Source organism: Xiphophorus couchianus, chromosome 14 (genome assembly GCF_001444195.1).
Source record: "Xiphophorus couchianus chromosome 14, X_couchianus-1.0, whole genome shotgun sequence".
NCBI classification, from domain to species: Eukaryota; Metazoa; Chordata; class Actinopteri; order Cyprinodontiformes; family Poeciliidae; genus Xiphophorus; species Xiphophorus couchianus.
In genome coordinates this window covers 24,832,004-24,855,824 of record NC_040241.1, presented here as the reverse complement: position 1 = coordinate 24,855,824, position 23,821 = coordinate 24,832,004, and the positions used below count along the sequence as shown (strand labels likewise).

General features: G+C 42.5%; 2 protein-coding genes and 1 long non-coding RNA gene across 5 annotated transcripts; 2 read left to right on the top strand and 1 right to left on the bottom strand.

The window, feature by feature from the left end:
• Window positions 1-2,984: 2,984 nt before the first annotated feature.
• LOC114157650 (butyrophilin-like protein 3) lies at window positions 2,985-20,238 on the top strand. 3 transcript variants are annotated; one of them, XM_028038787.1, is made up of 6 exons: window positions 2,985-3,049; window positions 3,444-3,477; window positions 8,970-9,098; window positions 11,560-11,889; window positions 19,887-19,988; window positions 20,061-20,238. In XM_028038787.1, the coding sequence occupies exons 3-6, from the start codon at window positions 9,029-9,031 to the stop codon at window positions 20,141-20,143; spliced, it is 585 nt and encodes a 194-aa protein (XP_027894588.1). In that variant the 5' UTR covers window positions 2,985-3,049; window positions 3,444-3,477; window positions 8,970-9,028; the 3' UTR covers window positions 20,144-20,238. The 3 variants fall into 3 exon arrangements, with proteins under 3 accessions (XP_027894588.1, XP_027894587.1, XP_027894586.1); XM_028038786.1 differs by lacking the exons at window positions 3,444-3,477; window positions 8,970-9,098; window positions 11,560-11,889; window positions 19,887-19,988; window positions 20,061-20,238 and adding exons at window positions 3,491-3,613; window positions 5,613-6,008; window positions 6,778-6,928 and having other exon boundaries at window positions 2,988-3,049; XM_028038785.1 differs by lacking the exons at window positions 2,985-3,049; window positions 3,444-3,477; window positions 8,970-9,098 and adding an exon at window positions 3,485-3,613.
• LOC114157670 (uncharacterized) lies at window positions 16,782-19,115 on the bottom strand. The gene is made up of 3 exons (XR_003598207.1): window positions 18,899-19,115; window positions 17,811-17,998; window positions 16,782-16,868 (listed from the first exon to the last, which is right to left on the bottom strand). It is a non-coding gene; the product is annotated as an uncharacterized LOC114157670 (long non-coding RNA).
• A 1,985-nt stretch (window positions 20,239-22,223) lies between the features above and the next one.
• Window positions 22,224-23,416, top strand: LOC114157912 (uncharacterized). The gene is made up of 2 exons (XM_028039084.1): window positions 22,224-23,260; window positions 23,361-23,416. The coding sequence occupies exons 1-2, from the start codon at window positions 22,249-22,251 to the stop codon at window positions 23,414-23,416; spliced, it is 1,068 nt and encodes a 355-aa protein (XP_027894885.1). The 5' UTR covers window positions 22,224-22,248.
• Window positions 23,417-23,821: the final 405 nt, after the last annotated feature.

Here is a 23,821-nt window from a genome sequence, read left to right as displayed (position 1 = left end):
CAATGCTTTATAAATAAACCTTTTATTATAACCAATTAAATTATCACAAAATAGCACCACTTCCACAAAAATAACTTAAAATAAATTAAACAGTTAAATATAAATACAAACAACCACCACAATACGAAAAAGTATCAAAGCAGCTTCATAACAGAAAAGGTGCCACAATACAAATATCAAATACATTGCTATTAAATTCAAGTATAAAACTATGAAGGATAAAAATCATGTGAACAACACAAGTTTTGAACCACTAGATGAAGAACTCACTGTATTAAATCACTCAAAGACTTACAGATTGGCGTTGAGAAACACCAGGTGTCTCAGCTTGGCAGGGCTGATCTTGTTCCTTCTCTCAGTTATGATCTGTCCAGTTTTAGAGAAGATCCTCTCTGAGGGGACGGATGTTGCCACTCTGCACTGTCTACGTGCCATCAGGTGAGAGAGATGTGGATAGATCAGTGCCTTTGTCTCCCACCAGCTCAGTGGGTCGGCACTCCGCTGGAAAAGAGGTTCCTCAAGGTAGGACCTCACTTCCAGAATAGCATCAGCTGTAGGATTCCTGGTTGCAGTGTCTCCACTTGCCCGCTCCTCAAAAAACCTCCAAACAGCCGATGCTTGGGGCTCCTCCAGCTCACGTGCTGCTGCTCCCTCCTCTCCTCCATGACCCCCTTGCAGGTGAGATGACTGCCTATACCTTGATGCTGCTGTAGTTATTCTTTGGAGGGCTTCGTCGACTGCTCGGTTGTCATTAAAGGCCACCTTTTTGAAACGGGGGTGGAGGATGGTGGTTTCGGACAGAACTGTGTTGTACTCCATTTTGTGTCCATGCTTGAACAGAGAGAATTCACCAACTCCTTCACGCTCTCTGTGGTTCCTCTGCTCTGGTGCTCTGCTGTCACTCTCTGAAGACCCCTGCACAGTACCAGCATTTTGGAGGCGGCAACATACCTGAAGAAAGAAGCATCAAAATATTATATTTTATATAATATTTATTTATATAGCCTATTTAGCAATATTATTTTAAGTTTCATTTCTAAATTGCTTTACATACTAATAATTTTATTTATTTAGTAGTATTATTTTCAGCCACTTCTAAACCTGTTTGTCAAATAAATAATTTAACAAGTAAAAAAATTACAATGATAATAACATCATAATAAATTTTAATAGTAATATTATAGTAAAGTTCAATGAGATGATGTTTGAACACTGTACCTCTCTGCGCTGACCTCCACTGTGACCTGGTCCAAGGGCTCCAGGACACTGCAGGCCTCTTGCAGAGCCTCACACTCCTCTTGGCTGAGAGGAGCCACAGCTGCATTGATCACTGCCAATGTTGCGATAACCGCATCCTTTGATTCAAGCATTCGCTGGATCATATGGAATCCGGGTGACACACTCCTGTTTGAGCTTAAGCTCTGCCATAGACATCTGCCGCTGAGTGGATTTAAGGTTTTGGGTGGCTGCTGTGCTTCGGTGGAAAAATTCCACTATTGCCTTCGCTTTGTCCACAGTGGGCTTCATAGCCCTCAGAGCATTTCTCACAAATAGATTAATGGTGTGTGCCAGGCATGGATGGTGTGTCCATTTCAACAGCTGGATGGCTCTTGTAATGTTTGCTGCATTGTCTGTGACACAACACACAACTTTGTTTTCCACCCCCCATTCTCTTGCCACTCGGAGGAGCTCTTCTGCCAGGTTTTCGGATGTGTGCCTGTCACTAAACTCAAAACAGTCCAGCAGAGATGACACCATACTGTAGTTTTCAATGAAATGGTAGGTGACAGACATAAATGATGTGGTGGTGCGGGAAGTCCAGCAGTCAGTGGTCAAGCATACAGCTGAGGCTCTCTTCACCCTTTCTTGCAGGGAGGCCCGTGCTGCATCATATAGGCCTGGGATTATTTTCTGTGACAGGGTTTTTCGGCTGGGGAGGGCAGACATGGGATTGAGGGCATGGCAGTAACTCCTAAATCCGACATCCTCTGGAAAAGGGCTGGAAATCACGTGCCACCATCTTGGCAAGCTCCTCATCGATTGCGCTCTGTCTTGCTGGAGTTAGAGACTTCTGCAGGAACTGCTTCATAGAGCTCTGGGTTGTGGATGCAGGAAGGTGGGATCCAGGCTGGGATGTAGGAATGGGGGCAGACATTGTTGCCGAAGGAGCAGTTGATGTTCTTGCACCTGAAGAAGCAGCTGCAGTAGTTGTTGCACTCGCGCTGTCAGAAGGTTGTGGTTCCCTTTCTGGCCTGACTCCTCCAGCAATACCGATGCGTGTGATGTCCGCATGTGGCTGTGCAGGTTGTTTGTCGAGCCTGCAGATAGGAAATGCTGACTTTGCACAGTCTGCACTCTGCCCTGGAGCTTGATGTAACATTAAAATGAGTCCAAATCTTGCTCCGTTTTCTGTCACTCATTTATTTTCACCTATTCAGTTCTCACACTGACTCCCCTTCTTTCTGTGCTTCTTGATCGCTGACTGAGTGTCTGTACATAAACACCTGCCGACGAACGCTATACAGCTTGGCCAACTGCCTGCCGTTTCCACAAAAAAAGTGGAGATAAACTTTTTTTTCAGTGTTTTCCCGCCACATAATTAATTGAAACTATGTGTGATTGGTCAGATGTGTGGAGCACACGCTTGACATGAGGGCAGTGGACCGACCGAGGGGAAAAAACTCTCAGCTCTAGCACTGGCAGAAGAGCAAAACGCGCAAGGAGAGGGAGAAGGGGGGGAGAGACAGCGAGGCACCGCAGGACAAAAAAAAAACGATGTGGGGAAAAACTATCGGCTCTGGCACTTTTAGAGCACAAGCACAACGACAGGGAGGCGGAGAGACGGCGATATACTGTAGAAAAAAACCCGGCTCCCAAATAGGATCCTAAAACGGCTCCCATTGTGGAGCCGGTTCCAATCGTTCACTTCAAAGAGCCGGCTCTTAGAGCCGGATCTTTAGCGACCGACACATCACTAGAGAGAAAGTAAGCGGGTCGTGAACATTGAACTTACATTACACGCTTCGTAGCTCGGAAAACGTTTGTCTTTGTAAGTATTTATGTTTTACAAAGACTCAGAAATACGTGTGGTTGTTTTTACTTTGCTTCATAAAATATAGAGCAGTGTACGTAATTTTTGAGTGTACCGTTAATATTTGTGTATCCGCTGTTATTGTATATTTTCTTCCGTTATATTTCATTCATAAAAATGTTCAGTTGTATTTCGGTTACAAAATAAACGGTGGCGGTATTGCGCTGCTAAAGTGTTTTTGCTAAACTGCAAACAAAACCTAAAAATAAAAGAAGCAGAGCTAAGCTAGCTCGGCTAAGCTAGCGCGGCTAAGCTAGCTCCACCTCCATATTTTCCCGCCTGTGCGGGACTCTGTCGTTTATTTGATTAATCCTAATTTCTCCGCAATTCTAACTGACTGTTGTGTTTTCAGTTAAACGTCAGGTTTTTTTGGTGTTTCTGGAAACATTTCCAACTTAGAAACGGGAATGTGGGAATCTAATTTCGGACGGAGAGATCGACGCAACCAGGAAATGGCTTCTTCTCTTCCTGCCTCTCTGTTCCTGCTGTCTGTGGTTTTCTGGCAGTTTGTCTCTGCTGCAGGTGAGATTCAGCTGTTACCATAGAAACATATATGGAACGCTCTTGCCTGTTGTAGCTAACCTGACGTAGAGCCGCCATCTTGGACTGGTCGATCGTTTCCATGTTTTCTATTCGTGGAGTTCTAGCCCTAGTGATTCAGCAGCTGAGATTCATCCTGTTCAGTGAATTCGTCTCTCCCACTTCTTCCTCACATCGTTGCCGTTAGGAAGCCTTCAAAATAAAAACAGGAGTTTTTTTTAGGTATCTTACATTTGATAGAGTGAATTACATATAAATACAGGTCCTTCTCAAAATATTAGCATATTGTGATAAAGTTCATTATTTTCCATAATGTACTGATAAAAATTGAACATTCATATATTTTAGATTCATTGCACACCAACTGAAATATTTCAGGTCTTTTATTGTCTTAATACGGATGATTTTGGCATACAGCTCATGAAAACCCAAAATTCCTATCTCACAAAATTAGCATATTTCATCCGACCAATAAAAGAAAAGTGTTTTTAATACAAAAAAGTCAACCTTCAAATAATTATGTACAGTTATGCACTCAATACTTGGTCGGGAATCCTTTTGCAGAAATGACTGCTTCAATGCGGCGTGGCATGGAGGCAATCAGCCTGTGGCACTGCTGAGGTGTTATGGAGGCCCAGGATGCTTCGATAGCGACCTTTAGCTCATCCAGAGTGTTGGGTCTTGCGTCTCTCAACTTTCTCTTCACAATATCCCACAGATTCTCTATGGGGTTCAGGTCAGGAGAGTTGGCAGGCCAATTGAGCACAGTGATACCATGGTCAGTAAACCATTTACCAGTGGTTTTGGCACTGTGAGCAGGTGCCAGGTCGTGCTGTAAAATGAAATCTTCATCTCCATAAAGCTTTTCAGCAGACGGAAGCATGAAGTGCTCCAAAATCTCCTGATAGCTAGCTGCATTGACCCTGCCCTTGATAAAACTCAGTGGACCAACACCAGCAGCTGACATGGCAGCCCAGACCATCACTGACTGTGGGTACTTGACACTGGACTTCTGGCATTTTGGCATTTCCTTCTCCCCAGTCTTCCTCCAGACTCTGGCACCTTGATTTCCGAATGACATGCAAAATTTGCTTTCGTCCGAAAAAAGTACTTTGGACCACTGAGCAACAGTCCAGTGCTGCTTCTCTGTAGCCCAGGTCAGGCGCCTCTGCCGCTGTTTCTGGTTCAAAAGAGGCTTGACCTGGGGAATGCGGCACCTGTAGCCTATTTCCTGCACACGCCTGTACACGGTGGCTCTGGATGTTTCTACTCCAGACTCAGTCCACTGCTTCCGCAGGTGACCCAAGGTCTGGAATCGGTCCTTCTCCACAATCTTCCTCAGGGTCCGGTCACCTCTTCTCATTGTGCAGCGTTTTCTGCCACACTTTTTCCTTCCCACTGAGGTGCCTTGATACAGCACTCTGGGAACAGCCTATTCGTTCAGAAATATCTTTCTGTGTCATACCCTCTTGCTTGAGGGTGTCAAGATAATCTGACTCTCGGTTAGCCTTCATAGCGGGGGCTGAACCCCAGCATTACACCAAGCACTAAAGCTAATATCAGCTGTTATTTTGCCGGTGGACATAAATACAGTTTAGTAATATTCTTTTCACAAAACTGTTATATGTTCATCTTACTTGTCCGTATTTCCTGCCCCAAGCAGTCAATGAGGGTCTATTCTTTGAACAGACAAGTAAATGTTAGGAAAGCAGAAATATGAAAATTTGGGCCGATGTTGATATCTGATATTAATACTGATGTTATGGCAGCAATTACCAATATTTTACTTGATCAAACTTTTCGTTGATTACTTGATTAATAAAATAATTGTTTGCAACATCCTTAAAAACATCAAAACAGCCTCATCACCAACATGTTATCGTTGTTATTTGATATGATATCAGACCAGTTTCAGAAAGTACATCATTAGTTTGATGCTTTGAGGTGTGACCTCTGACCTCTGTGTTGTTCCCTCCGGCAGATCCGGTCTCAGTCAAAGCTAAAGCTGGAGCAGTCGTCACTCTGCCGTGTAAATTTGCTGGGGCCAAAGCTGTTGTCCTGGCAGAGTGGAGCAGACCCGACCAGACCTTGGCGCCGGTTCTTCTTTACAGGAACAAGAAGGTGGATGGCAATCAGCTGGCTGCCTATAAGGGCCGCACGTCTCTGCTGGCCGCAGAGAAAGGAGACCTGTCTCTGGTGCTGAAGAAAGTGGTGGGCAGAGACACCGGAAAGTATGAGTGCCGAGTTTTACTGGAAGGATCGGGAGACGAAGAAGAAGAGCTAGAGATAGAGCAGCCCCGGTCAGGCGGCAGAGGAGGAAGAAGTGGAACCTTTCTGACAAGTGACCCAATCAGCATCGTTATGCTGAAAGTGGAAGGTCAGTCTGTTTCTGGATCAGAACCTCCCTCTCTACTCCTGCTGAACCCTGGAGTAAAGGGTCACAGCTACCCACCAGCAGTAGGTAACTGGTTTATGCCTTAGCGCCCCCGCCTGGTGTGGAGGGTGTCTAGCCACAGGATCAAACTGGTGTGGGTCAGGAGGAACGGCCTGCCTTTACCAGAACCAGTCCTTGATGCTGGTATCGTATCTGAACACACTAATGAAATAAATCTAGTTTTTCACTTCAGTTAAATCCTAATGAAGCAACCAGTCAGAAATCAGGAGCAGTCAGCATCATGCTGTGGGACTAACAGCATGAGGCCAGCAGGGGGCGCAGTCAGCGCCCAGTTCACCGTTCAACCACAAACCAACTTCATCCATCTGTCACCGTTACTGGAGACAAAGTGACACACCACTAAAAATAATACCACCAATAAAACCTGGCAGCCCAGCAGGCTGATGATTCTCTGGTGAAACTAACATCTTTTAAACCTGAAATATTCTCTCCAAGTTTCTCATTACAGTTAAAACTGAGTCAAAGCAAATTCTGTAAATATTCAGAACGGTAATGAAAAGTCAGGAAGGTTACTGCTGGAAATGATGTGAGCTGATTTTGTGTCTGGAAGTCGTTTCTGTGAGACAGAACTGGACAGGAAGCTGAGGATGGAGCAGGAAGTCTCTGCTTCTGTCACAACAACACGTCAACGTTTCCAGTGTTTCCGGTGTTTGGATGTTAACCTGTCCTGTCTGCTGGCTCCTCTCTGCAGGTGGGCCCAGCCCCGGAGGAGACGTGCAGCTGAGACCCAACACTGTCCTGCCAGTGGGCCTGCTGGCTCTGATTGCTGGACTGCAGTGATCCGCTGCAACAGCCGCAGGGTCATCCTGCAGGGGGAAATATTAAATGTTAACTTTAATCTGACACAGCAGATTTTTCTACGTCTCTGGATTCTTTTTGAGCTTTCATTGCTTCAACACACCTGAATAATAATACGTAAACCATTAATCAGATTAATTGTGATGAATTGATTTTTTAAATAACCGTCAACTACTTTAGTCAACAAATAATCACTACAAAACAAGATGAAAGAACAACACACTCAGAGCATTTAAAACTACAAAAATATATCAATTTTGTAAAAAAACAAAACAAAAAAAACATTTGCCTGTAAATCTGTTTTACCCAGAACTCCTCAAGTGGCAGTTTTAACTTCATCTGGTTCAGATTCTGAAAAAGAAAATTCTCCCATCAAGCACTTTTGCATCCAACTATTTTATCAGTTAATCAATAAATAACCGTATTGAATTAATCCCCCCCCACCACCACCACCACCACCTTGTGTGCAGAGTGTCTAGCCACAAGATCAAATGTACTGATGTTAAATCAAGCAGAAAGGTCTGAGCTTTTCACATTGTTGATGCTAAAAATATGCATTTTTTGCTGCAGATACTTCAGTTGTTATATGATATATGATTCACTAAAGGAAGGCTGTTATTCAATTTTAAACAATAAAGATTTATTTTCTGAGTTTTTCTTTATTTGCATTTTGTTGCATACAATAGATCAATTTTTACACTGTGTTCCAAATGACCATCTCTCTCTCTCTCTCCCCATGATTTGGCCCACAGCATGACTCCACCACCTCCTTGCTGACGTCACAGTCGTGTTGGGACGTGGTGGCCATCCACCACCGATCCACTACTGCGTCCATCTGGACCATCCAGCGTTGCACATCAGTCATCAGTGAACTAGTCTGTTTGAAAATGAATCTTCATGTCCGGCTGGGCCCACTGGTACCGGTTCTGCTTGTGAGCTCTGGTTAGGGGCCCAATAGTAGGTTCCTGCACCACAAGCTTCTGGAGGATCCTCCACCTTGAGGCTCCAGCAGCTTCTAATACCTGTTTGCTGCTTTATAAGGACATTTTAACAGCTGATCTCTTAATCCCATAAATGTGTCCAACAGAAACTTTCCTCATTCTGTCTTTATCTGTAAAACCATCTTTGTTCTGAATCAGCCACAAATCTCTTCACAGAACCATAACGCTTCAGTTTTCCTTCAATATCTGTTTTCATATCTTGTCATACGGCACTACACTATCTGATGATTTTTCTCAGCAGAGATTCTTTCTGTTTCCCATGTTGCTTGAAACCTGTGGCCTGCTTAATAATGTGGAACATCCTTCTGAAGTAGATTCCCTTTAATTGATCTCAGCAGACAAACTGATCAACCAGCTCTCTGAAATTAATTATAGTGATTCAAAGAGCCCTGACACACAATACCTTCTATACATTTAATAGCACAACAAAACATTTAATCTTTATGACACTTTAATCCAATTTGCATAATAATTTGGAACATGGTGTATCCAACTAATGTCACATTTTTTTCAATAGCATATGTAAAAACAGGTTTACAACTTTACCAAAGTGCTGTACAAAAACAATAGCACAATAGAATAAGTTGATAAAAAGATAAAGAAAAAAAATGAGTAATAAGTAAATAAAATAAAACAAAATAATATAACAATCATTAGCTGCAGCTAATTAATATTCTTTCTAAAATGATAAGATTAAATTATATTGAATTATTACAAAGAAGTGCAATTTCTCAAGATTTGATAAATCATCTCAGACTGAATCGTTTATTTTGAAGGATATGAGATTTTTGTTTCATTTATTTCGAGCGTTGCTGCAGTACACATCATGCACCAGTTGGTGGCGGTAATGTGCACCTAACGATTTGTTTTAACTGTCAACAAAACACTAAAACAAGAAGAAGAAGCAGCGTTAAGCCAGCTCCAGCTCTACATTTTCCCGCCTCTGCAGGGTTCTGTTGCATCTCACCGTGAGTTAGAACTTGTTCTCAGTTTATTCTATGTATCCTAATTTCTCCGCAATTCTGACTGTTATTTTACTTACTGTTATTTCAGTCAAACTATATTTTTGGTGTTTCTTTGAAATATTTTCCACTCAGAAACGTCGCATGAATCTATATTTCGGACGGAGAGACCAACCAGGAAATGGCTTCTTCTCTTCCTGCGTCTCTGTTCCTGCTGTCTGTGGTTTTCTGCCAGTTTGTCTCTGCTGCAGGTGAGATTCAGTTGTTACACACAGACAGTTTCGTCAAACTACTCGGTTCGAATCATTAACGTTTATCTCCGCCATGTTGAGAGTGGCATTTTTTAAACATCCCACTACAAATTTGTTAGAGACCGTTTTTATTCTCCGGTTTTAGGTTATTTTTCTAAGTGTGTTTGTCATATTAACATGCAAGTGGCCACGAGAAAACCAAGAACAAACCTCGACGTGGCGTTTTGGCTTTTTTACATATTCTGAACAATTATCTGTAGATAAGCTAGACCAGGGGTCGGCAACCTTTTCTATTCAAAGAGCCATTTGGGACCGCCTCCCAATAAAAAGAAAGCACTTGGAGCCACAACCCATTTTGACGTCATATATATAAAACCTATATGCTATGTACAAAAATCGATACTATGTTGCGTTTAGGAAATCAACGAACTGCTGCATAGTAGGGGTTGAACGACTACATATTTTTTAAGGTCGACTACATCATGATAATAGTCGAGTCGATGTCGACTAGTCGCGGTGACGTCATAGTGACGTAAGCGCAAAAACCCTTCACAACTACTTGGAGGCTTTATTAGCTATTTTCACGGCAAATATTGACACCCCCCCCACACACACACACACACACACGCACACACACACACACACACTCTCCCCTTCTCCTGCTTTTACTAAGTCTATTATGGAGATTCTTCGTGAGCAGCGGGGAAAAGTTTGTTGCACAAAGTCGGGTCTGACTTTTTTTTTCTAAACACCGGCTGATGCTGATGATCTCTGGATAGTTACTATAGGAGTCAAACTATCACACTGACTACGTGGTGCTTTTGGAACATCACAAGCCAAACTTGTTATGAACGGATCCCGTTTGGTTACAGCTGAATTCAACGAAACCACCTGCTTCTCCTCCGCCCGATGCGCGGCAGGAAGCTCTGCTGACTCAGCAGATTGAACGATTTAAGATATTTTCTAGTCAACGTCAACGTGATAAAAGTCGAGTCGATGTCGAGTTGACTAGTCCTTGTGACGTCATAGCAACGCAAGACGCAAATTTGTGATTTGCTGCCGCCGGTGTCCTGTCGCAGCTGGGCGTCTCATGAATGAAGTTACTGACAACTGACTGGATCGAGCCGGTTGTTCAGGAGCTAGCATTAGCATTAGCGGATGCCTTTTCAAATGACTGTGCATCGCGGTCGTACTTTTGTTGTACTTCAGCACAGCTTTGCAGGTTTTGCATGTTATGGTAGTTAAACCGGAAGAGTCATCTTTAGTGAAATATTTCCACACTGTTGACGAATTTCTACCTGTTTGACAAGATGCGGGCTTGTCCTCGATCTGTTTTGAAGACGCCATTTTGTAGCCAGTGTTCTGTCAGATCAGCTGTCAGAGTGTCATACACTTCTGACAGCTGATCTGATGACACTCCTAAGCACGAAGTGTCATTCTTAGCACGAACTCACGGCTATATATATGTCAGACAAGTATACACTGTCATTACCAACTACAGGCTTTTATTTAATCAGCAACATAACATCATAATGTATTAGTTAGATCGTCGTGACAAAGACACTCGCGAGCCGGCTAAGTGACATCCTTAGAGGGAAGGGGGCGAGTTTTAGACGGCTCGTGTTTTGTAGTGGACTGCAGCTGCAACTCCATCTCCTTTTAAAAACACTGTAAAACCACAAATATGCATCCATCTACATATCATTTAAACTAATGTATTAACTTATTTTTCTTGTGTCTTGTGACGTATACTGTGCTGTCAGATCAGCACAGGCTGTCACCACCGGCAATCACATGACTGCGACTAGTCACATGAAATGTAAAAACTCGCGAGACGTCCTAGAGTCGACTAGTCGACTAATTGGTTCAACCCCTACTGCATAGAACACAAAATTTTATTTCTGCATGTAACAAAACACATTTTACACTTTGTTGATGCTCAATTTCAGACAAAATACCCTCTGTCTATTTGGGTCTTTGTATTTAAGAAATAAAAACCGAGACTTACCCAGCCCGCACTGAAGGAGAAATAGAAACAGAATGCAGTCACCTGTCCTCCTCTTATTCAGGAGATAAAAATCAAAACTTATCCAAATATTATCCACCGGCACTGAATGAACCAAGCAAACCAAAAAATGCGCAGTCTGCTTCTGTGTCCCGTAGTACGGAGCCCCCTAGGGGACATGGGGAATTTTTTCTTTTGCGTTACCTCGCAATACTGTACTGGTCAGTTATGCACTGATTGAAAATCAATTTATTTTTTACTGGCTCCGGAGCCATTGGTTGGGGACCCCTGGTCTAGACTAAAAACATTCTGATGACTAAATTATGGCTAGAACTAAAACACACCTCAGAGTTCAGAGATCGGATCCTTTCTTTCGCTCACCGTCTGTTGAAAGCTGATGTGGAAGGATTGAGGCCCACTGTGACCTCTGACCTCTCTGTGTTTCCTCTCCATCAGAACAGACCAACATCAAAGCTACAGCTGGAGAGGACGTCACTCTGCCATGCAGCGACCCTGACAATAACCCCATCCAGGTCATAGAGTGGAGCAGACCCGGCCTGGGGGCAAAATTCGTCCTCCTGTTCAAAGACGGGAAGACGGATGTAAACAAGCAGCATCCGTCTTTTAAGGACCGGGTGGAACTGCTGGATTCTGAGATGACGGGTGGAGACGTGTCTTTGGTTCTGAAGAAAGTGCAGGCCAACGATACGGGACTATTTGAGTGTCGAGTCATTCAGATGGCCCACGGGGAGGAACTCAGGAGGAAGGTCTACCTGGACGTAATAGGTGAGTCAACCTGCATGTAGCTCCGCCCCCTCTGCCAGGTGAGAGTTTGTCTCTGGATCAGAACCTGCAGCTGCTTCCTGGTTCTGGATCTCAGATCAGATGATGATGATGATCTGTGATATGTTAAGGAATATCTGTGTTTATCCCACACAATCTGTAATATTTCCATTCATTTATTTTCATTATGTGGTATTTGTGTATCATCTATTATTTTATGTATTTGTGTATCATCTAAGAGGAAGTAGTTAGCAGCAGTTTGCAGATTTTAAACATACTTCCCATTAAGCCCAGATTTTTGTTAGAAATATTTTTTATTGATAGAATAATTAACTATCATAGTTTTTTAAGCTGCTCAGTGGAAAATCATCATCATCATCAACAGAAATAAAGGCTGGAATACTTCAGTCAGTTTGGAATCAATCTATATAAAAAGTTACACTTAGTGAATAGTTACTGCAAGAAATGAACTCTTCATTTTTCTAATTTACTGTCACCTTTACTTCTGCTAACTAACATCTAATAGCTAAACATTGTTATGGACTAAAGGAAGGAAACTTCCAGACGGTGACATGAAGACGATGCCTGAAGCAGGACTGTCTAGTCTGAGCGCTTTGATAATGTTAGCACTGCTACTCCAGGTAGTAAAAGGTAGTAAATTAAATTAGCTCAAATTAAGACAACAAATAGAATTTGACTTGGTAGCAAATGTTTCATGACCTCTTCAATATATTTATAATTTTACAGTGATGCTGACGTTTTGTTTTAAGTTCGTTTAACTATAAAATATGTATTTTGAATAGAATAGAAGTACTTTATTGATCCCAGCAGGGAAATTACTTCGCAGTTACAGCATAGAGACAAGACAAGAGACAAGACACAATAACAACGTCCGGGTGTTGAGTCTGGAGTTTGGCTGTGGTAGAGCTGATGACGTCACAGGCCACCGCTGCATCAGCTGATGGAGGAATGTAAACAGCGATCAAAATGGCGGACGTAAACTCCCTCGGTAAATAGCACGGTTGCATTCCCACAGCCAGAAGTTCAATATCCGGGCTAAAATTTGTTCCTTCACGTTAACATGACCGGGATTACACCACCTCTCACTCACATAAAGTGCAATCCCGCCGCCCCTCTTCTTCCGACTCTTGGAAAAGTCCCTGTGCCCCCGCACCAAGGAAAATCCAGGAACCTCCACGTTGTATTCCGGAATAAGCGAGTGTAGCCAGGTTTTCGTGAAGCAGAAGATACTGCACTCCCAGTACTCCTTCTGGGCCGCCTCCTCTTCTACCTCCGTTTAACTCCAGACCCGCAGCCCCGTCGTCTCCTCCGTAACTCCTCCGGGACCACAGGCCCGTCTCCGGGCAGCAGCAGAGGCCCACACAGCGCAATCAGCCGTTCACGCGAGCAAACAATGCCGCTACTCCGCTCGGCGAGGTTCTCCGCAACCAAGAGTATAAAAAGTAGCAGAAGAACGCGGAGAACATCGACAGAACCACATCCAGCCATTGTGGAAAGCCCAACTGATGATCCATGGGTTCTTCAAGCACGGATCCTTAATCGGTTACAGACACAGACAAACACACACGACGGGAGCTGCGTCTGCAGGCAGCCAGCTGCGCCGGTGCCATCTTGACGAGGCGCCATCTTGACATATTAAAAATGATATCTTCTCCCAGGACCTGAGCTGACGTTGATAGACTCTATTGACCTTTTTCACGCTTCTGGGTTTTAAAGTAGATGTGGGATTTGACTACTAATGGTGGCTATAGCATTAGCATTAAAAGGCTAGGAAAATGGCTCAGTCTCAGTTGTTTTTGTTCAGTCCCTGGTTGATCATGTGGGGCAGATACAGCCGTATCTGTCCTATCATTGGTTCCCAACGGACTCGGACCAACGGAGCCAGTGGATCCACGCGATCCGAAAAGATGAAGGTCCCGACTTTTGCATAAAGACAGGCAGCACTTTCATATGGAGCCGCCACTTCACACTGCAGGATTTTGTTAGCGGATCGACCACCAGCTGTTCCTCCCTTTTTGCCTGGAATAACTTCACTGCACCAGCAACCAGAGAGTCTGCTTTAGAGAGGCCTGAGAAACGGCAGTCTGTCCTCAGAAAGCTGCCAGGCTGAAGATGCTACATGATTATGTTGCACATCCACCTGCAGGTAAACGTCAACTTAAGATAGTACATTGTATACATTTGCCATGTTAGATAATTTCAGTCAAATATAACTATTACTATAATAATGTGGTTATTATTATGATCACATAATAAAGTCATTATAATGAGATTATGTGGTAGTTATGTATTTTGTGGAGAGATTGTTTATATACATACATGCTTGGACTCACAACATGTATTGATCTTCACAGAAGTAATGTTACATCTATATAATTAAAACTTCTTGCTAACCGTATCTTAAGCTATTTTATTTTGTGGTTTTACAGATGCACTTGATGAAGCTCTAGATTTTATCAAGGAGTTGGAGGCCAGAATTCAAAAAGTGGATTTGTCTGCCACACGTTTTAGCCGCTACTGTGCCTCTGATAACCAGATCCAGTTCTACACCAAATTTCCATCCGAGTGTGTGTTCTGGATCTCCTTGGAGCCCATTGCACCCTCTGCATCACGCCTTGTGTCCTGGACCAGAGCACAGAAACCTGGAGAGGAAGCATGTGCTGAAGCCAGCCCTGCCTGCTGCAGGCCTCTGATTGATGATGATGAACTCATTCAGGGTAGCCGTGGGATGAAGGAGCAGCTCATTGCTGACATGTTTCAAATCAGCAGAGCCGCTGTCAGTCGAGTGACCATCACTTGGGCCGACTTCCTCTTCATTGTCTTCTCTTCCATCAACCTGTGGATTAGTTATGAGAAGGTAAAAACCAGGATGCCTCAGATTTCTGAAGTTCTCTCCAAATGTCCGTGTCATCTTGGACTGCACAGAAGTTTCTCTGGAGACGCCGTCATCCCTCACCTTACAGCCTGAAACGTTCTCTGCCTAAGAACCACACCACTCTGAAAGGGCTGATCGGAGTTGCTCCCTGTGGGTTGGGGACTTTTATTCAGCGTTGAACACAGGCTGCATCTCAGACAGAAATAACGAAGGTCAGTGGAATCCTTCCTCTGCTTGAGCTGGGAGATGAAGTCCTGGCAGATAAAGGCTTCCTCATTCAAAACCTCCTTCATGAAGTTGGAGCCAAACTCACCATTCCTCCATTTAGGCATCCTGGCCAGTTCAGCAAGAAAGAGACAGAGGAGACCCAGACCATTGCTGGACTGGGAATCATTGTAGAGCGAACAATCGCCAGAGTAAAGTTCTGCCACATCTGGGATTCTCCGGTTCCTCTCACTTTAATAGGAACTGTCAATCAAATCTGGCACAACTGTTGTGTTTTGGCAAATTATCGAGGCCCATTTTGTGTTGCAGACTAAATTATTTCTTTCTTTTTAAGGTTTTGTTGGCACTAGTGGCCTTTATTTGAAAGTAAACTAAATTATTTCTGTATATTAATTGTTGTAGTGCTGTGTAAAAAGTTATTTTAATGTCTAGATTAAAAAAAAATATATTAAATTAAAACACACTTGAGCAGCACACTGTACTATTATTTTTGTATTTCCTTGTTTAAGTTGAATTGCAAGGAAAGCAAATCAAGTACAATTTACAATATCTAATAAAAACAAAAAACCTTCAACTATTTTATAATTGCACACTATACATTGATGTAAATCATGCTGTAAATTAATATATATCAAATCTAAACAACAATAGTTGCAAATACTGAAAGATAACCTTAAGAAGAAACATTTTTGAAACAGGTTACACAACAACTGCAGTTAAAACTAATTTTTGTAAAATATGCAAAAGCCTTTTAAAGAAATTTTAACATCTGCGTATGTTTCATGAGGAACTACTATTTGAGATTGGATATTTGAAATGCAAAGGAACAAAAGGATAAGTTATAATTCTTATTGCATTGACATGAACACATCAATCAAGGTGTTGAAGTAAAATAAGTCCAGTTTAGATTTAATCTGATCTCTGAAAGACTCGTCACGCTGCGACAAAGTCGCACCATTCCAATCCACTGGTTTCCAGTTCACCCTGTACCTGCCAGTAGTTTGCCTGTGAACTCCTCAAGACAGCCTGGCCATCCTGAACCTTGAGCTGAGCAACCTGAGACACATCATTCTTCATGCTGCTTTTCACCTCAACCAGTCCAAACGGGGCTGATTCTGACGGGTCACATCTGGAGTTGCACCAAGATCTGATGTGTCAGGGCGAACAATGATTCCCACAGGGAGCAGGTTGACCCTCAACGGCTCAGCAGAGTTTACCAGCAGCTCAGACTCCATCTGCAGACCAAGCTTCATGGCAGCAGGTTGTCTAGTGACCCCTGATCATCCGAGATGCCAGTGCTGCGGCAGCAGACTCCTCCTCTGCAAGCATCAGGGAAACGGCTGGCAGTGAGTCTTGGTTGTTGAAGTTGTACCCCTGCAGGACATCTGGACTGCTGTCTTGTTCTGGCCTCTATTTCATAAGACATTTCCAGTGATGCTTGCAGAGACTGAAGATGCATAAGTTGACCGAGTTTGGGCACAAAACACATATTCAGAAGACTATGCAGCATCAAAGGAAGAGAAGGGAAGTCTGGAGCCATATGGTGCAGAATGATGCTACCAGAGGACTGTGAGGTGGGCACTGATCAGACACTGGTGAGCCCTGGGGCACAGGCCCAGATCTGGATGGAACCAGCTCCAGATTTGTATAATCTATAATAAAAATAGTGCAACTACATATTCTTTTCCTACCGCTTCTCAAATCTGCATTAATTTTAGTTTAATCTATCATATAAAAGTGATATCTGATTGGAATGTGATCAACCATTATGTCTCATCCAGGACAAGAGCCATACGTTTTTGGGACTCCAGCTGGCGTAGTTTTTCTCCTGATGCCAGAATGTCAGGATCTGGAAGTGGTCCTACAAACATCAGTGACAAAATCATAAAAATCATAATACGTTTTGACAAAGGGAACATAGATACAAAAAATAACCCAAAGGTTATTCCTGTGTAAGCTCTGTAAAGTGTGGAGTGCAGATATCTTTTCCCAACCCCGTCGCTGACAGGTTCTGGATGTTTCCCCTTACAAGAAATACACAGAAAGACGTCAAACTAAAGAACAAATAAAGGGATGGCTGAGCAATTTGTTAGGACTTAATGGGACTGATTTGGCACCGTTTAGATTTTTACCCAACTTGCAAATAAAACTAATTGACAGCAGTTGAGCCTGGATTTTTTTCACTGCCTACAAAAAAGAAATATTCCAAACAAATTAGGAGAAAAATTATTTGACACAAATAATATTAACATTACAACAAATTTTATATGACAATTATAAAATACAGGTGGGAATGTTGTGATCTGTATTTTTCTGTGTGTTTATTTTGAGTCTCTGAGTGTCCATGTTGTCCTGTCTCCCCTTGATTGTTCCCAGGTGTGTCTTGTTTCCGTGATTACCCTCAGTGAATTTAACCCCACCTGTGTTCCTTGTTCATTGTCGGGTCCTTGTGTTGTATGTGTGAACTGTCGTACTGTTGTCCTTCGTTTCACCAGTTGCTACCGGTGCTGAGCCCTGGCTTCTGCTCAGCCGTGCTGCCTGGGATTTTGGACTTTGTATTCCTGGTTTCATCATTAAATAATCTATTCACCTCTACCTGGGTACTCTACGTTTGCCTCACCACCTCATTCACCACAACTTATGACAGGGAAAGGAACGTAAATGGCTGCACGACACAATCAAAGGAGGAATAAATTAACTATAGTACTGTTATTTTAAGATCATATATATGACAGTATATGTAATTTAGTATATGGTAGGATATCACATATCAGGACAAAGTGTTCCACTGTGTTTTTCGTACCTGTGTTCTTGGTTTGTACCATCTTAGTAAATCAGTTGTGCAGGAGGATCAGTTGGCAGCTGGAGTTGGGATTAGTGTGCAGTTTGGTAAAGAAGTTCAACTACATGATTGCAAAAACCTTTACCAGCTGCACAGCTACAGGAATAATCCAATAATTCAGCCTTTTCTTTTCCAACATCCAGTGATATCTAAAATAGACAAGTGTTTTAGTAACGCATATATACATCAATACATACAGCATGTTTAGCTTTAAACAAGTACCGTATTTTCCGCACTATAAGGCGCACCACATTATAAGGCGCACCTTCAATGAATGGCCTATTTTAAAGCTTTTTTCATATATAAGGCGCATAGAACAGACGCTACAGTAGAGGTTGGGGTTACGTTATGCTTCCATTAGATGGAGCTGCGCTAAAGGGAATGTCAACAAAACAGTCATATAGGTCAGTCAAACTTTATTAATAGATTACAAACCAGCGTTCTGAAAACTCCGTTCATTCCCAAAATGAACAGCTGTTGCTTCCTCCACTTCCGCACCATTGATTGATTGGTTCATATTAAATTCTCTGGCTGCTGCTCTGTTCCCGTGTTCTACTGCATCACTGATCGCCTTGAGCTTAAACTCTGCGTGTCTCTTAATAGGAACCATTTTGGGGTCTTTACACAAAACCCAGCGTGCACCGCTGGCTGCATCGGTGTCTGCTTTCCCCCGTTTCTTCTTCCACGGGGGAAAATGAAGTCGGCGGCTGCTTACCGTAGTTGCGAGACCTGTTGTGGCTCAATATTGGTCCATATATAAGGGGCACCGGATTATAAGGCGCACTGTCGGCTTTTGTGAAAATTGAAGGTTTTTAGGTGCGCCTTATGGTGCAGAAAATATGGTAATAGATTCTAGTTTGAAGGTTCAACAACAGCAGAAAAAAACAGACTATGTTGCAACAGAAACAGAAAACAAATAGTAACAACTGAACAGGAAGATGTTAATAAGCTCTGAGTCCAGAAATCGTACTTAAAGTTCTTCAGCTGTCAAATATGAACAGGAACTGAACTACAACCAAGAGCCAACCGACTTTCTGACTGTTTCAAACCTGCAGCTTGTGCGGTTCCTCATTTTTCTTCATGGATCTGAAGCATTGAGCTCTGACAACTTCCTGTCCCTCCACAATATCCGACACTGCAGGCTGCAGAAGAAAAGTTTCAACATCAAGCTTCCTCTAGTATCTCATAACTAAGTTCTAGTTCATGCTGCTTTTCACAAACTGTACTGGCAAATACATTTCAGAATGTCAGAATATATTTGAAAAGTTTAAACTACGTCTGTCTCCAATATTCCACGTAATTTAGCAAACTAAGTTAGGCTTCATTACGATGTTTGTGTTCATATCTTGTAGCTAGCGGTTAGCTCGCTAAGCTACGTATTTTCTTACCTTGATAGCTGTGGATATTTTCTTCGTGGAAGAACTTGTTTCCTTTCACACGTTTGTTGGTGGCAAATTCACCGCTGCGATTTAATCCGCATCAGCGAAAGAAAGTGCTGGCAAATTAAGTAATGATGATGAAAAGGACCGGAGGAGGAGAGACATTTTTCAGAGTACTTGGATTACAGTCACCAAAACAGGAAGTGCCGCAGCCCTTTGAGATGCAGCTTCCGGTTGTCCTGAAAAAGGTCTACTGAGAATGATTTTTATTTTATAAAACAATGTGATGAACATGTTATGTATCCCAGATCTATACTAACATGTTCAGTAAAGCAGATGGTAGTTTCTCCTGACTGTGGAACATGTTTGTACCTGTTATTGTGAATGACAATAACAGTAACAGCTCTAGCTGGGCCGTATCATAGCAGTCTGACCTCTAGCAGTTTAGAGATCAGCTAGATCAGGGGAGCTCAAGTCCAGTCCTCCAGAGCTACCATTCTGCAACTTTCAGATGCTTCCCTGCTCCTGAATCAAATGAACGGTTAGCAGGTCTGTTTAGAGCTGATCCTAGTCTGTTGGAGTAACGATGCGTCTAAAAGTTGCTCAGGACTGGACCAATCAGTGTTACTTTGACTGGTCCGCATGTGTGTTTCCACAGAGCCGTTTCCTCCCTGGGTCATCGTTCTGCTGGTTCTGCTCAGTGTGACTCTGACTGCTACTACTGTCCTGGTGTATAAGTACAGACACTACTTCAACTCAGGTGAGTGAGTGGAACTGCGTTACCCATAATGCCGCTGGCCCGGCCCGGCTCACCCTGTCTGTCCTCCTGCAGCCCCGGCGGCCCAGCAGCAGCAGGAGGATGATGATGACTACGATGATGAAGATGATGAGACGAAGATGAACTCAGAGGATTAACATCATAAACATTTCTGGACTCATCGAGTTTCTGCTTCTTTAAATCCGATTCCTGGATCAACATTTCAGATAAACTTTATTTTTTTAATCTAAAATTACATTTATTCTACTGGTTTTATTTAAATTCATGTTTGGTGGAAATTTAAACTGATTACTAAGTGGAAAACATCCAAACATTAATATGCACTGATTTTACTGAATTGATGTAAATAATCTGTATTTAATAATTTCTTTAACCTCCAGCTAACAGATTAATTCTGATTCATTTCTGGTTCGTATTTATTTCAGTGACTTTTAGATTCTGGAGTTTTTAATTAACAGATTTTTGTTTTAATTCACAAAAAGGAAATAATAAATCACAATTAATCAATTGATCACATGATGAATTAAAATGATCTCGATGATAATTTATTAAGGACAATTTAGTTCAGAAACGTTATTATTTTAATCAGTTTTTCTGTGAGCTGCCAGACAGAGACACGTTTTGTTTAATTATGAGAATATTAATAGAATAGAGACATAATTTTATCAGCAAAATGCATTAATTAAATAATTTATTATTAATTAAATTATGAGGAAATAAACATTTTAATAAAAAAGTTCAGATCATTAATTTAATCATTTTTCATTTTATTGTGATACGACAGAAGAGCTTCAACAAACTGAGCAGAAATGAACCTGACTCCAGAGGGCAAAGGTCAAATTGTTTTAATTTTATAATAAAGGTTGAAATACAGATTAGATTTTATGATGAACGGGAATTATGATTTTAAATTTATAATATATTTTCTCTCATCTTCCCTCCATCTTTCTGAGCCTCCAGCGCCCCCTGCTGGTTGAAACACTGATCTAAATAATGTGAATATTTCTGGTTTTAATATTTGGACCTGATCTGAACTGACCTGGATAATTTAAAGAGTTAAAATACCAGAGATGTTTCTGGAAGCAGGAGAACCCAGAGAGAATCGTCACCATCACACGGAGAACAGAAATAAATCTGATCCTAAAACGAAAAACTGAACTGAAAATTCAGCTGGTTTACAACAAACTGAACGAGTGATGATGATCTGCTGAACCAGTTCAGAGTTGCAGCAACCTGCAGCTCAGGTTGCTGCAACTTCCTGGATGAAGCAACATCGTAGAATCTTTAAACCAGATGGAGGAAGAGAGCAGTTAGAGGAAATGTGAGCTGCTGACAGGCTGAGGCTCCGCCCCCTTTAACCCAGAAACATCAGTTTATAGATGTTTCTGAGAAATATAGAGAATTTCTCTGTATTTATCAGCTTGATGCAGGAATTTATGTATAACTCTGAAACCCATTAGGATGACCAGCAGCAAGTACGTTCGTTTTGTTCGTGTAAGTGTTTCATGTGTCCTCGTGTCACGGAGGAGCCGTCACAAGCTAAGACTTAATTATAGAGTCAGAGTGTGCGCACACACATGCACACAATCACTAACTTACTTTTTGTTGCAGTTTAACCTGATGCGGTTCATCGTGGGTGCACACGCGATGTTCCTGCTTCAGTTAAACATTCATTCTAACCTGTTTTCAGCATTAAACGTTTTTCCCGGTTCTGTTTTCAAGTAGGGTGTTTCCGGATTGTGGCTTGTAGGGAGGGAGTCACATGAGGTGGTGATGTCATCAGAGCACACTGGGTGTTGTCTATTAAATTGAGTATTGTATTTTGTTTACAAGTTTATTTTATTTATTTATTTTCTCTTATTATTATTATTATTATTAGTATTATTATTATTATGTATACTTTAAGAGTTGATTTGAGTTAGAAATAATTAGTATTTTTGCTTGTTTGGATTGTCTGTGGGCGGAGCCTGTGGCTTTAAAAGCATTGCTCTACTCCACAGGAGGGCAGTCTGTGGTTAGACTCCTGAAGAAATCACGCTGGAGGTGATGGACTGTTGCAGTGAAGGTACTGATGATTGTTTGATTTCTAACCTGCTCTGGATATCCTTGGTGTGTGATCTGCACCTGCCATCTTTGTGCGAGGTTAATAAATTCCTCTAAAACAATCTCCGACCTGGACCAGTCATTATGTTTGACTAAATCATAATAGAACCCCGTCACACATGGTGTCAGGAGTGGGATTATGGCAAGCCGGAGAAGAGGATCTCGTTTGGTGAAGCAAAGATCTGGTCTTCGATCACAATCAAGGATGGAAGAACAGGTGACTGACAAAGCATGGGAAAGCATGCCAACAACAGATGGATCAGATGAGGAAGGTGAACCAAAGCCTGGCCCCAGTGGATCAAGTGCATCTGGCAGTGAGTTTCTCACTTTGATAAAGGATTTTATGACAGGTCAGCAAAAGCGAGAGAAAGGGCTGCTGAAGGAACTGCGAAATCTTAGGATGTCCCTGCAGCAACCACAGCAAGTACCACGTCCTCACCTTCAGTCAGGAGTTGGTGCAGAGCAAAGTGACGACGATGATGATGAGGACAACGGTGATCAAAGCCATCAACCTCAGTCAGTAAGTTACACCACTGATCCAAAAATTCCCCCTTATCAATTAGGAGAAGACCTTGAAAACTATCTGCTGCGGTTTGAGCGCATTGCCAAGACCTGGAGGTGGCCAGAGTGTGAATGGGCGTGCCGTCTCATTCCACTCCTTTCTGGGAAAGCGCTGGAGGCCTATGCTGCCATGAATGAGGACTGTGCTCACTGCTACAAGGACTTGAAAACTGCTTTGTTAACAAAGTTTGACATCTCACCTGAGACATACAGACAGAAGTTCAGAGCAACAAGTATACCTGCTGGTGAAACTCCTACTGAAACCTACCACCGCCTTAGAGGTCTCTACCGACGATGGATCCATCCGGACCAGCATTCCAAGGAGGACATCGGGGAGCTCATCATCCAGGAACAACTGCTGAGCATTCTTCCCTCTGATGTAAGGACCCGGGTGAAGGAACATGAACCTGAGGATGGTCTGACTGCTGCAAAGTTGGCTCTACAGTACATGAACGCACGGCGAGGAGGAGCAGCACGGTTCTCCAACCCTGTACCGCGACCTGTTCAACCGGCTGGACATCAACAGTATCCCAGAGACCCAAGACAGGAGGTTAAAGGTACCACCAGTTCTCTGAATCCACCGTCTAATGGTAAGACATTGATTTGCTATTATTGCCAGCAGCTGGGCCACAAGGCTTCTGTGTGCCCAATAAAGAGGACTAAGTTTACTGGTTCCTGCTATGCTCCTAGAGTTGAAAATCAAGCTGGAGTCAAAAACTTTGAAACTAGAACTCATAAAACTGTGACTGTGAATGGACAGCAGGTGACTGCATTAATAGACAGTGGTAGTTCCACATCACTTATAAAAAAGAGTCTTGTACCTGTTGGATGTATGAACTATGAAAAGAAAACTGAGATTTTGTGTGTGCATGGAGATTGTCATGTTTATCCAAAAGCAGAAGTGACTGTCATTATTGATGATCAACCATATTTGCTAACTGTTGGTGTGGTGGAAAACCTACCTTTTGATATAATTTTGGGGACTGATTTACCTGTGATGTTTCATCTTTTGGAAGAGGTACAAACCGAGGGGGGCAAAGTTAGCAATGTTTCCTGTCCTATGATTACTCGTTCTCAGGCCAAAGAACAAGTTGACCTTGATGAGAGTTTGTTTGAAGTTCCAAAGAGGTCTAGAAAATCCAGAAAACAGA